We start from the raw sequence: 14,121 nt of genomic DNA on the forward strand, positions 1-14,121 counted from the left end.
AAGGGTTTGCTGGAAACTTGGGACACCCTCTTTAATTCACCAAACACACACACCCCTTTCCAAGTTGGCTGTTTGAAATGAATAAAGGGGGGTAGACATTGCTCAGTTCCTGGGTCAGAAGCCCTGCTTGGCATGCAGAAGGTTGCAGGGTCCATCCCTGTGTGAGGTTGCAAGACAGTGTGAATGGTGCAGAATGTATGAGCCCTCTGTTTGCATTCATGAGGACTGGAGCCTTAGCTTATCTTTTAAGCAGAGGGCAATAGTTCAGTGGCCGAGGCTGAAGTTCTAAAGCTCAGTAGTTAGAGCAGCTGCTTGGCTTACAGCAGGCACGTCCAACAGGTAGATCGTGATCTACCGGTAGATCACTGGACGTCTGTGGTAGATCACTGGTAGATCACTGGCTCCCCCCAAAGCTCAGCACCTTTGCTCCCCTAAAAAAGCTCAACATTTTCACCCTGCATCCCCCAAAGATGTGGCTTTCCTCCTCCCTAAAAGAAGCTCAACAACTTTGACCTGAACCCCTAAAAACGGGGCTTTTCTCCTCCCTAAAAGAAGCTCAACAACTTCGACCTGAACCCCCAAAAAACAGCTACTTAAAAAGCTCCTAAAAAAAGCTCAACAACCTTGACCTGAACCAAAAAAGGGGGTAGATCACTGCCAATTTTTAACTCTGCGAGTAGATCGCAGTCTCTTGGGAGTTAGCCACCCCTGGCTTACAGGATGTCTCGGGTTCAGTCCCCATTGGCACCTTTGGGTAGGGGAACGGCACCTGTCTGAGAGCCCGAGAGAAGGGCTGCTGCCTGTCAGCGCAGGTGGACTGAGAGCAAGGCAGCTTCCGGAGTTTAAATCTGCATTTTACGCAGGATCATGAGGACTAGCACCTTGGCGTGCCTTTACGGCAGGGGTGACAGCTGAGAGGTGCATCACGTGACCTGCCTGCGCAAGGCCCTAGCTTGCTGGCAGTCGCCATGGAATTGCAGAGTTGGGACCCTGAGGATCATCCAACCCTCTGCAATGCAGGAATATGCGGCTGCCCTCGCAAATAAAGACTGAACTATACGGACTCGGTATATGCAAAAGGTAGCTTCTTGTAGGTCTCTCCTCCCCTGTAACCATCATTGCTAAGGCCACAGCCATGTGGGTCTCATATCGCAGGCAGAGAATCTGTCAGGGGAAGCTTTTTCCCCTGGCGTGTTTGTAAAAAAGGTAAAGGGGCCCCTGACCATCAGGTCCAGTCGTGTCCGACTCTGGGGTTGCGGCGCTCATCTCGCTCTATAGGCCGAGGGAGCCAGCGTTTGTCTGCAGACAGCTTCCGGGTCATGTGGCCAGCATGACAAAGCTGCTTCTGGCGAACCAGAGCAGCGCATGGAAACGCCATTTACCTTCCCGCTGGAGCGGTCCCTATTTATCTACTTGCACTTTGATGTGCTTTCGAACTGCTAGGTGGGCAGGAGCTGGGAACCGCCGACCTTCTGATCAGCAAGCCCTAGACTCTGTGGTTTAACCCACAGCGCCACGTGGGTCGCGTGTTTAACCCACAGCGACCCAGGTGGCGTGTTTGTGGCAGGTGACAAAAAAAAGCTGCACTTGAACTAGCAGGCTGCTACAAAGCTAAATGTAAAGGGGCAAGTAGCCCTCTCTTGTCTGATAGGGCCAGGATTGCGGGGGCTGTTTTGCGCGTGAGCACCCAGGGATATTGGGTGTGGGGAATCTTGAGGTGTACTGTTGGGGGACGGGAATCCACAGTGGGACCCCCCAAAAATGTACCTAAATGGAACATCAATCCTGCATTGCAGGGGGGTGGACTAGGTGGCTTTTTAGTGTTCCCTCCCAACTCTACAATTCTGGATTCTGAGCTGCTAGAAGTTCCTCTAACCAGGGCCTGGGGGAAAGGGGAGTGTGTCTTAGCATCACTAGAAAAAGACTGCGCTTGTTTGCAAAAAGAACACACACAATTTCCCCCCCGTTCTTTAAAAAATCCAACTTAACATTTATTGATGCAAGGTTTTCTATTTTTTCTCTCCTTGTCGCCGACTTCTTTAAAAATTGCAGCGGCTTTCCAAAAAGCCAGGAGTTCTATTTACACACAATGACGACAAAAGATACTCAGCCTAGCTCTGGCTTTTTTGGGGGGGGGGAGTGGGCGAGGCAAGGAATTTCTACCCCATCCCAAAGATCTCCCCCTTTTGCAATAATAATATTATTAATAATAATAAGGGAACGTCAACCGGCTCGGATGAATCTTGCTGTCTTGTTCCCCGCCCCATTCTTAATTCAATTCTTTTTACAAATTGCACGAGGTCTGTAGCAAAACCAGAATGTCTTAGAAAGTTTAAACGGAAGGTTTCCCCCCTTTGCATATAGAATCGTCGAGCTGGAAGGGACCATGAAATCTTTATCAAAAGTTTAGGAGCAATTTAGTGGCAGGGAACGTGCATTTAATAATAATAATAATAATGCCACCGGGAATTTATATAGGAGGGGAAGGGAATGATTTTTCCAGCCTCTGAGAGCCCTCATGCCAGTGCTGGGGCGGAGCCAATGGCTAAATGTGGGTGGAGCAAGTTTCTGTTGACACCCCCCCTTAAAGGCCCACAACTACCACTCCTCTAGACCAGCATTCTTCAAGCTTTTGAAGGAGGGGTGTCCCCAGATCCATCTGGACCACAACTCCCATCATTCCTGGCCATTGACTGAGCCAACTGGCACTGATGGGATTTGTAGTCCAATGACATATTTGCAGAGTGGAGGAATCGAGGTTGAAGATCACTGCTCCAGCTGACAGAAGTGGGTGGGAGTTTTAATAAATTGAGATGCGGGCGGCGGGGGAACCCTGCAAAAGACCGCCGCCCTGTTGGCCGCTACAGGAATTTCCAGCCAGCTTAAAAAAATAATAATCCAAGATTCTTTTTTTGGGGGGTGGGGTTGAGACGAGAGGGAAGGGGGAAAGGTGGGGATTCCCCCCACTACACCAACGAATCAATCTTGGGGGGGGGGGACATTTAAAAGGCGCAAGGCCTGTTTTGAACCAGTACAATGGTACCTCTACTTACGAATGACTCTACTTACGAATTTTTCTACTTACAAATGGAGCTCCGTCCGCCATCTTGGATGCAGTTCAGATAGGATTTTTTCTACTTACGAATTTTTTCTCCCAATGCATTCCTATGGGATTCGACTTACAAATTTTTTCGACTTACAAATGTGTGTTCGGAACGCATTAAATTCGTAAGTAGAGGTACCACTGTATTAGCTCGTCTAAATTGGGGTTTGGCATGGGTTTCTTGACCAGAGGCTACTCCCCCCCCCGGGACTGGAGGCAAAAGTGGGCAGGGCCACGGATGCAAATTTCGCCTATGTACAGCAAGCCAGTTTCTATATGCACGAAACTCTCTTATCTTCCACCGGGGAGGGGGTCCGAGTTCGAGGATGCATTTCCAGCAAGGAGAAAACACTCAAGGAAGGTGCAAAAGTGGGGTTCCCTCAAGCCCCCCCCCCCAGTGCTGCCCCTCTTCCGCCCAATTTACAAACTGTGCCCCCAACTCAATTCCCCAATACAGAATCCTATGCCGCCCCTCTCTGCAGCATTGTTGGGGGAGGGGGATTTTGCCCAGCACCTCCAAAGTACCCCAGCTGCCATTGCTCCTGGTGTCTTCGAGGGGCTGTGAAGTCCGAAAGTGTTGGGAGGTGGGGAGCACAAAACGGTCCAGCCTGCCCCATCGTAAGCCCCCCTTGGAGATTCGCGAGCGTCTGAGAGATCGGGGTGACCAAAGTCGATCTGTAAATGTGTTCGGATCATCAGTTCAAGTTGGGATAGCCAGCTGGGCTGGGGAACAGATTATTCAATTAATTTTTTCCCCTAAGGACTCCCCCCGTCGTGTCTCCGCAGCGGTCAGTCCAGGTCGTATCAAAGGGGGTGGTTGCTAGGGAGACAGACCTAGGGAAATGTCACTGGAGTGTTTGGGGACCAGTGGCATCGGTCCATAGCAAGAGACATGGGGGGGCAGCGGCCCCCCGGGGTCACAACTCTGACAGCTGCCCCTGTTTCCAGTACGAGATGGTATCGTCGGCGTTGGGCGTGGCCGGACCGGTCCTGCCTGGCCATGGGGCGCCCCGTCCCCCACGCGGACCCCGGGACCCCCGGGAACCTCGCCCCCGTCGCGGGCGCCGCTCCACGCAGGACCTCACGCTCTCGCTGTGGAACTGGTTGAGGAAGCCGGCGCCCATCTCGCCGTCGTTCCGCGGGGTGCCAGAAGGATTGCTCAAAGGCGCCAGGCTGCTGGGAGAAGCCTTGGGGAGCGGGAACGAGAAAAGGGGGACGGAGAGAGAGTTAATTCTGTTCATCGTAAAATCGTAGAGTTAGAAGGGGCCACAAGCGCCCTGCAATGCTCGAACCCACGGCCCTGAGATCAAGGGTCTCGTGCTCGACTGACAGAGCTACTTCACTCCTCAGAATCCAGCTCCCAGGGGAAACCTCAACCATTTGTTGTTTTGAAAATTCAAGTTTCCAGCCCTTATGATGCTAGCATCGACCTGTCTGGAGAGACAATGGAGTGTGCCTCTGGGGGTGAATTGACAGTTTTTCCGGGTCATGTGGCCAGCATGACTAAGCCGCTTCAGGCAAACCAGAGCAGCACACGGAAACACCGTTTACCTTCCCGCTGTAGCGGTACCTATTTATCTACTTGCACTTTGACATGCTTTCGAACTGCTAGGTTGGCAGGAGCTTGAGACCAAGCAACGGGAGCTCACCCCGTCGCAGGGATTCGAACTGCCGACCTTCCCAACGGCAAGCTCAAGAGGCTCAGTGGTTTAGACCCTTGAGCCTTTCCTTATCCCACAAGCCAGCGGAGGTTTATCAGTGGACAAGCCGCAGCTTCCCTTAACACCCCATATTTCCTTAGCCATTATGAACTGCTTAAAAGGGCGAGGCTTAAAAGGGCGAGGCAAGTCAGACTCTGAAAAGTTTGGTGGTGGACAGCTCAGGACTCCCTTCCTCTTCTCCTGACCAGACGGAGGACGGGGAATTGGGTGAAAGCAGGAGGAAGTAAAATAATGTGAATTATGAAAAATACAAAATGCTGCCTGATGCAGCAAGCAGATTCTGGAACAGAGCACAGGATCTGGCACGGAGAAAGCGGACTCGTTTCGAGCCTCGCCAATGGTACACCACACTCAATATGGTCGACACTGGCTGGCAGCAGCGGCTCTCCAGGAATTCAGACATGGGGACACCCCCCCCCAAACTACTGAGCTATGGCCTTGCCCTTAAAAATAAAGCAAGTTTCTGGTCCTTAGGACTGATTTAAATAAAGAGGTGCCCTGGGGGACGTTCTACATGCAGAGCAGAATCGCCCTTGGAGCGCCCTTCCCTGCCCCCGGCTGAGACGATTCCCCGACAGTGTCCCCCTACAATTAAACAGACCCTAACCACTTGGCCTGACTGCCCTCCCCTCCCCCCAGAGCAGCACTGTGCAAAATCTCACCTTGGACATGGGTTCCATTTCACCAGGACCTGCGGAGGAAACAGAGGCAGTTGGAATGAAACACTTGACCTCGTTCCAGACCCTGTTGGAAGCGGCTTGGAGGTTAATAATAATAATAATAATTTATATCCCCGCCCATCTGGCTGGGTTTCCCCAGCCACTCTGGATGGCTCCAAACAAAATATTAAAAAAACGTTAAACCTCTAAAAACTTCCCTAAACAGGGCTGCCTTCAGATGTCTTCTAAAAGTCAAGTAGTTCTTTATATCCTTGACATCTGAAAGGAGGGCGTTCCAATGGGCGGGTGCCACCACCGAGAAGACCCTCTGCTTGGTTTCCTGTAACCTCGCTTCTCACAGGGAGGGAATCGCCAGAAGACCCACGGAGCTGGACCTCAGTGTCTGGGCTGGACGATGGGGGTGGAGACACTCCTTCAGGTATACTGGGACGAGGCCGTTTAGGGCAGGCATCCCCAAACTGCGGCCCTCCAGATGTTTTGGCCTACAACTCCCATGATCCCTAGCTAACAGGACCAGTGGTCGGGGAAGATGGGAATTGTAGTCCAAAACATCCGGAGGGCCAAAGTTTGGGGCTGCCTGTTTTAGGGCTTTTAAAGGTCAGCACCAACACTTTGCATTGTCCTCAGAAACATACTGGGAGCCAATGTAGGTCTTTTAGGACCGGCGTTATATGGACTTGGTGGCCGCTCCCAGTCCCCAGTCTGGATTAGTTGTAGTTTCCGGGTCACCTTCAAAGGTAGCCCCACGTAGAGCAGATGGTAGTAGTCCAAGCAGGAGATAACCAGAGCATGCACCACTCTGGTGAGACAATCTGCGGGCAGGGATGGTCTCATCCTGTGTACCAGATGAAGCCGGGAGACAGCTGCCCTGGACACAGAGTTGACCTGCGCCTCTATGGACGGCTGTGAGTCCAAAATGACTTGTGACATTTCAAAGGTCCTAAGAACCGTGAGAAGAGATTTGATGGAGTAGGCCAACGGGCCACCAGCACCCTATTCTCACAGTGGCCAAAGGGGAGCCCCAAAGGCAAGGACCCCCCCCCCCCAATCTCTGCCTCCTAGGATGGAATCGTAACTGGAGAGATGGGAAACTATTCGGATTTTGTACTGAGTGTCGAGAGACAAAGGAACCTAGGGACTATGTTGAATTGTCAAAGCTTAACAGCTATAATAGGAGACTCTAATTTAGAGGACTGGGGGTTTTTTGGGGGGTGGGTGGGTTTTTTCTTTGCCTTTCTCGGAATATTAAAACAAACGCTACAGCATGAAGAATCCGCGAGCAGGACAGGCGGTTCTTAAACCCACCTAAGGTTCCGTTCATGTGTTGCGGCTCCATCGCGTTCATTCCGGGCATTGCGCCTTCGGGGCTCAGCCCCATGGAGAACTAAAAATGGGGGAGGGGGCAGGCAGGCAGGGGGACAGGGTGTGTGGGGTGGGAGAAGTTGGGTGGGGGAATAGAGAAAGAGTTAGTGGCAAGGGAGGAGAGGCTTGGTCTCCCCCTTAAACATCTCCTCCTAAAATTTAGCTGCGATCCAGTCCGGGGCTGGACTGGATGACCACTGGGGTTCCCTTTCCGACCCCACATGTTCCACGGCTCTCTGCAAATTGGTCCAATCGAGAATACTCAAAAGCAATTGTTGGAATACATCGGGACGCATTGAGAACCAGCAATTAAAATCTGGTTTTCATCTGTGCCTCGGTTTTTTTAGCATCACAAAATTGAAGGGTTGGAAAAGACCCCCAAGGGTCATCAAGCCCAACCCAGTGCAATGCAGGAACCACAACTAACAGTTTCTTTTTTCTTTTCTTTTTTATACAATTTTATTAAGTTTTCTCTTTTACAATTTAGAATACTCATTTAAATATCCTTAAGACTTCCCTTCTCTCTCCACAGTTCATTTTGCATATCATAAATCCCTGCATATTTTACAAAAACTAAACCTTTCAGTTCTCCATTGCTACATCCATCAAGACTTATTTACACTGTCGAATTTATTTTTACGCTGCCAACGTTTTCAAATGTACACAATTTCCCCCCATGTATTCAATAAATGCTTTCCAATCTTCTCTAAACGTACGTTCTTCTTGTTCTCTTATTCTATAAGTTAGATCCGCAAGCTGCACGTATTCCATCAGCTTAAGTTGCCATTCTTTTTTAGTTGGGACCTTGCTCATTTTCCATTTTGGGGCTAACAAAACTCAGGCTGCAGTTGTTGCACACATAAATAACCCTTTTTTTTTGACACCTGGGAATTTCGGTCTGAGGTATCCTCAACAGAAAGGACTCTGGTTGTTGTTTTTTTGGAAAAGTACTTTTAAACATTTTGTTTCCAATTCATTATGGATCATTTCCCAGTACTCTTTTACCCTTTTACAAGTCCACCACATATGAAAGAACATTCCCTCTACATCTTTGCATCCCCAGCACTTATCTGATTCAGTCTTATACATCTTTGCAAGCCTGCTAACAGTTTCCAAAGGCCTGCAGAAGCCTTAGCCTGCCGGCCAGAGGATAGCAACTCCTCTATTCCGAACTTAAAAATGGAATGTGTAATGCTGGTGGTCAACAAAGGAGGTTTAAAGACTCTCTCAGGCAAATCTTTAAAAGTGTATAGTATTTCCAGGTTTAGTCGTTTGCATAATTAAGTATGACCACCACCTGCCTTTCACGGGACTTGTCCAAAGTCCTGTGGACCTGATCTTACCCTACTAATTGACCTGACCTGCCTTATTGTGAGACAAGTCTGACTTCAAGTCAGTTACATCTAAGGCTTCCTTAGTGTGCTGTTTCTTCAGGCCAAAATGGATGCAATGATCATGCCCAGAATTTGATGCTAGTTTGATGTAATGGTTTGGAATTCCAATATCAAAGCCAGAATTTCCTGGTTTGGACATACAGTAGTATAAATACCAACAATTGGGAAACACTGGCCTGCGAGCGCTCCAGTTGGAGAACAGCCTTTACCAAAGGTGCTGTGGGCTTTGAAGACACTTGAACTCAGGACGCAAGGGAGAAACGTGCTAGGAGGAAGGCATGCTTGGCACACCCTCACCAGGATCCAACTCCTGCCCAGAAACCTATGTCCCCACTGTGGAAGGACGTGGGGATCCAGAATTGGCCTCCACAGTCACGTACGGACTCATTGTTAAAACCGTGTTTATGGAAGACAATCTCACTCGGCTATTATTCTACAAGGGATAGAAGAAGAAGAAGAAGAAGAAGAAGAAGAAGAAGAAGAAGAAGAAGAAGAAGAAGAAGAAGAAGAAGAAGAAGAAGAAGAAGAAGCCACCCTTGCCAGTCTTGGGAGGGAATCGCGCAACCTGGGAGCAGCTGCGGAAAAGGCCCTGCCTCGTGGCACCACCGACTTGCCCAGCCCAAGGGATCTCAGCACCCAGGAAGGTTTTTATATGGGGACAGCCTGGGCCCAAGCCATACTGAAGTTGTGTTCGATAGGTACTTACGCTGAGCCGACTTCCGGGGGGTCCGATGGGATTCATCAGGTACATGCTTTCGCTGGAGTTGGTGGAGTCTGGGGAGAGATGGGAGGAAGAGGAGACGGCCCCGTTGAGCTTGGGCGGAAGTGTCTTAAACTCGACCGCAAGTCTCAAAGGGTACTGTGATAATAAATGTTTCCTGGCAGATATCGAATGAGTCTTGTGATATAAGGAAGTGTTAAAAAAAAGTTCAGACTAAGATATTAATAAGAAACTGTGTAAAAAAAATTGAATGCAAAATGGGTTTAGTCGGAAGTTTCTTTTCTTTTACTATTTTTTATTCTGTATGTAATTAAGTTCTTTTTTCTTATAAAATGTTTGTACTGCATGTTTGTTTTGTGCGTATTTTAAAATATTTTCTTGTTTAATAAAGTTTATTAAAAAAATAAAAGAAAAATAAACTCGACCGCAAGTCGCTCCAAGGACTGTGTCCCCACCCCCCAGCTAAGGAATTAAAATCTAGTATTATTTTAAACCATATGCCAACTATATGAGGTCTGAAAGCAGGTCAATGTTGACGAAAAAGAAATATAGCTTCATTGGAAAGATGATGAATAATAATATAAAGAATAATAATTCCAGGTCCGCCTTTGATCAATGGATCGAAGACACGACAACTCTTGCAAATATGAACGGATTGCTTTTAGACGCAGGTATTTGGAACCCATTGATAAAGTCCCAAGAAACAGCTTAGCTCTTGCAAAGCTCACATCGCAGGGAAAAACATATGCAGCCGTCCGTACCTTGGAAGCCGAACGCCTTGGCACTCAAACGTTTTGGCTCCCGAACGCCGCAAACCCGGAAGTGAGTGTTCCGGTTTGCAAATGCTATTTGGAACTTGAACGTCCGACGGGGCTTCCGATTGGCTGCAGGAGCTTCCCGCAGCCAATCGGAAGCCGCGCCTTGGCTTCCGAACATTTTGGAAGTCGAACAGACTTCCGGAACGGATTCCGTTCGACTTCCGAGGTACGGCTGTACTGACGAGGAAGTAAATGAAATGGCAACCGAGTACTTGCCTTCTGGATTGCGTAAAAAGCACTCACCTCCAGGGCTGGGCAGGAGGGGGGTGCCAGGGGGGCCTCCACCTCCAGGGGGGCCCTGTGGGGAAGCAGAGAGAGACAGGACGGCGGCGTTCGGCTGGGTCTAGAAGATAAATAAAAACCCAGAAGTGTGTTCATGGGATCCCTCCACCAGCCGGCCTCCCCACACAGACTCGCCCTGCACTGAAATGTGAACACCCCTTGCACGGGGGGGGGGGCTCAGCATCCCCCGATTCTCACGTCACCCCATGGGAAACTCACCCCGTAGCTGCCTGGAGACGAGGAGGAATACGGGATCTGGAAGAAACCAGACAGAGACTGATGTAAGAGGAGTTCAAGCATAATAATAATAATGCTAATAATAATGATAATAATAATAATATACCCTGTCCATGTGGCTGAGTTTCCTCAGCCACTCTAGGCGGCTTCCAACACAACATTAAAATGCAATAATCTATTATTAAACATTAAAAGCTTCCCTAAACAGGGCTGCCTTCAGATGTCTTCTAAAAGTCTGGTAGATGTTTTTCTCTTTGACATCTGGTGGGAGGGAGTTCCACAGGGCGGGCGCCACCACCGAGAAGGCCCTCTGCCTGGTTCCCTGCAACCTGGCTTCTCGTAGTGAGGGAACCGACAGAAGGCCCTCGGAGCTGGACCTCCGTGTCCGGGCTGGATGATGGGGGTGGAGACGCTCCTTCAGGTATACTGGAATCTACCACTTCTCCTACCCTCTGGGCGGCTTCCAACAAAACATTAAAATACAGAAATCCATCAAACATTAAATAATAATAATATATTCATTATTATTATTATTATATTTGAAGGTGGTTCCCCTATCTCCTCTCAGTCTCCTCTTCCCCAGGCTCAACATACCTAACTCTTTCAACCGCCCCTCATACGGCTTGGTTTCCAGACCCTGGATCATCTCGGTCGCCCTCCTCTGCACACCCTCCAACTTGTCAACATCCTTCTTAAATTGTGGTGCCCAGAAATGGGACACAGTATTCAGGCAGAATAAAGTGGAACTGTTCCTTCCCTTGAACTAGAGAGTAGGCTTTTGTTGGCGGATGGATCTGTCATTTTTCCTTTCTCTCTCTCAGTTTCTCTCAGACTTAGGTTCTCCACATTTTCAATATCAGTTTGTGAATGATTATTAGACTTCCATTGACGTAGCCTAGAATAGCAGTAGCATTTTTTTGCTGCTGCATCACACTGTGGGCTCAAGTTCAGCTTGTGGTCTACCCAAGACCCCGGGATCCTTTTCAAACACACTGTGGTCAAGCCAGGAGCCCCCCACCCTATATTTGTGCATCTGCGTAGGATAAGTTTTCGCGCAAACATCCATAATATGCAGGTAGCGAGAGAGAGAGAGCACACACGAGGGTTCAGTGTAACATGTAAACAAGCCTTTCTGTGTAAAGAAAAATCACATCGGTGAGGTGCTAGGAAGTGGGGTTCAGTGGTGGCGATGAATCCTGTAGTTCAGAATTTTATGTCAGGGGTGGGTTGTTGTGTTTTTTTTTAAAGTTACCGAGTTTGCATTCATATTTGGCCAGGGGCTTCGCACTCCAGGACCTCTGCAAAAAAGAAAAAAGAAAAGTGAGAGACTATATACACTGACATATTGTATTGATCATTTTAGTCTTTTTTTGGAAACCCTTTGGGACTTTTGATTGTTTCTCAGCTTGTTCAGAGCGTTTGACCCTGCATTTAGGCTGCATTTGTGATGTTCTATTGTCGCCTGCGAGCAGCTTTGGGGTCTGTCTGAACGAAAAGCGGCACGGGAATAGAATGAATCCGATCAAATATGAGAGGCTGCTTGGAGCGACTGTCACATAGAATCATAGAGTTGGAAGAGACCACAAGGGCCATCCAGTCCAACCCCCTGCCAAGCAGGAAACACCATCAAAGCATTCTTGACATATGGCTGCCAAGCCTCTGCTTAAAGACCTCCAAAGAAGGAGACTCCACCACACTCCTTGGTAGCAAATTCCACTGCCGAACAGCTCTTACTGTCAGGAAGTTCTTCCTAATGTTTAGGTGGAATCTTCTTTCTTGCAGTTTGAATCCATTGCTCCGTGTCCACTTCTCTGGAGCAGCAGAAAACAACATTTCACCCTCCTCTCTATGACATCCTTTTAATATATTTGAACATGGCTATCATATCACCCCTTAACCTTCTCTTCTCCAGGCTAAACATACCCAGCTCCCTAAGCCGTTCCTCATAAGGCATCGTTTCCAGGCCTTTGACCATTTTGGTTGCCCTCTTCTGGACACGTTCAAGCTTGTCAGTATCCTTCTTGAACTGTGGTGCCCAGAACTGGACACAGTACTCCAGGTGAGGTCTGACCAGAGCAGAATACAGTGGTACTATTACTTCCCTAGATTTAGATGCTATACTCCTATACTCACAATGCCGGCCCAAGCATTAATTTGTTATACAGTCGTGCCCTGGGTCCTGAACGCCTTGGAATTCGGATATTTCGGCTCCCGAACACCGCAAACCCGGAAGTGAGTGTTCCGGTTTGCGAACGTTCTTTGGAACCCGAACGTCCGCCGGGGCTTCTGATTGGCTGCAGGAGCTTCTGGTTTCCGGTTGGCAGCTGTCTACCCCCTCCCCAAAAATTAAAGCAACCCAGAGGTTCCTCACGTGCTCATTGCCGTCATGCCAGGACCTGCAAAGGATCCAGGTGGGGGTCTCATCACGGCACCGTAACTCTGGGGGTAAGAAAAGAGGTGCGTTCCTGTGACAAGGCAAAGGGCTTTCGGGAAATGATATATAATGAATGGAAAAGGATGTTTAAATTGGCAATCCCCACCCCCAATACCTGAAGCCTTTTTACTAGGAATAATTTGGATAGAGGTTCCGGAAAAGCCAAGTTTGTTTATGTACGGGACGACAGCAGTCAGAACTTTACATGAACAGAAGCGGAAAGGTTAACAAGGAGGGATGGCTTACGAAACTAATGGCACTATGCTGAAATTGACTGCAAAACCAAGAGGATATAATGAGTGTTTAAGGAAGAAAGGAGACCTATCAAAATACCACTAGTTTCTGAGGTCGCATGCAGCAATCTGAGACTGCGCCTGCATGCGGCCAACCTCTTCCCCGCCCTTTTTATGCCCCTCCTGGTTCTGGGAGACCAGGAGGGCGGGCAGCTAGTTGCAGCAGGAGGGAGAGACACCCAGGACTCCTCCTCCCAGTCTGCTCCCTCTTCTCCCTCTGACCGCTCATCACTGTCCCACCACCCCACCCCAGGCTCTGAGCCGCCTTCCCCTTGGGGGTTCCCCAGCCGGTTTCCTCTTCTGCATCCAACCAGTCCATGACAACTGCCTAAATCTCCTCCTCTCCTGGGTCTTTCCCCAAGCAATCTGAGACTGTGCCTACATGGAGCCAACCTCTCCTCCGCCCTTTTCACGCCTCTCCTGGTTCTGGGAGACCAGAAGGGAGGGCAGCTGGTTGCAGCTGGAGAGGAAGACACCCGGGACTCTTCATCTCTGTTCTCTTGGCCTCCCTCCTCTCCTGCTTCAGCCTCTGCCTCAGATTCTGGACTTTGCCACAGACTCTCCCTGCTCACTAAGGCCCGTTGCCTCTCCAGCTTCCGACACCTCCTCTTCCCAGTCTTCTCCCTCTAACCCAGGCATCCCCAAACTGTGGCCCTCCAGATGTTTTGGCCTACAACTTCCATGATCCCTAGCTAACAGGACCAGTGGTCAGGGAAGATGGGAATTGTAGTCCAAAACATCTGGAGGGCCGAAGTTTGGGGGTGCCTGCTCTAACCACTCGTCTTCCCACCACCAATCCCCAGGCTCTGAGCCTCCTTCCCTTGCGGGGTCCCCGAAGAGGATCTTCGAAGAGACCCAGGAACCTCAATGCGCCTTCTGGGCATTTTGTGACCCCGGGCGTTAGTTTGGGGGTGCTCACCTGTGGGGCCATCCCCGTCAGGCCACGTGGGGGGCTCATGCGCTGCATTGGACCCATGGAGGGGTGCCCTGGTGAGGAGGAGAGAAGAGAAAGAACAAGAACACGCTGAAGGCAGCGACACAGAACCTGCTTGCTAACCTCATGAGATCCGTAAGCT

General features: G+C 49.5%; 1 protein-coding gene across 2 annotated transcripts in view; it reads right to left on the minus strand.

The window, feature by feature from the left end:
* Positions 1–1,873: 1,873 nt before the first annotated feature.
* SSBP4 (single stranded DNA binding protein 4) overlaps positions 1,874–14,121 on the minus strand; it is a 29,222-nt gene continuing 16,974 nt past the window's right edge. The window contains exons 9-17 of one of the 2 annotated variants that reach the window (XM_060275349.1): positions 13,965–14,032; positions 12,690–12,757; positions 11,571–11,616; positions 10,301–10,336; positions 10,043–10,097; positions 8,967–9,034; positions 6,810–6,888; positions 5,487–5,515; positions 1,874–4,290 (exon numbers count right to left, since the gene is read on the minus strand). In XM_060275349.1, coding sequence (XP_060131332.1) covers positions 4,021–4,290; positions 5,487–5,515; positions 6,810–6,888; positions 8,967–9,034; positions 10,043–10,097; positions 10,301–10,336; positions 11,571–11,616; positions 12,690–12,757; positions 13,965–14,032 — 719 coding nt within the window. In that variant the 3' untranslated portion in view covers positions 1,874–4,020. Of the gene's footprint in view, positions 4,291–5,486; positions 5,516–6,809; positions 6,889–8,966; positions 9,035–10,042; positions 10,143–10,300; positions 10,337–11,570; positions 11,617–12,689; positions 12,758–13,964; positions 14,033–14,121 lie in introns of both variants that reach the window. The other variant, XM_060275348.1, reaches the window with a different exon arrangement.

Source organism: Zootoca vivipara, chromosome 6 (genome assembly GCF_963506605.1).
Source record: "Zootoca vivipara chromosome 6, rZooViv1.1, whole genome shotgun sequence".
NCBI classification, from domain to species: Eukaryota; Metazoa; Chordata; class Lepidosauria; order Squamata; family Lacertidae; genus Zootoca; species Zootoca vivipara.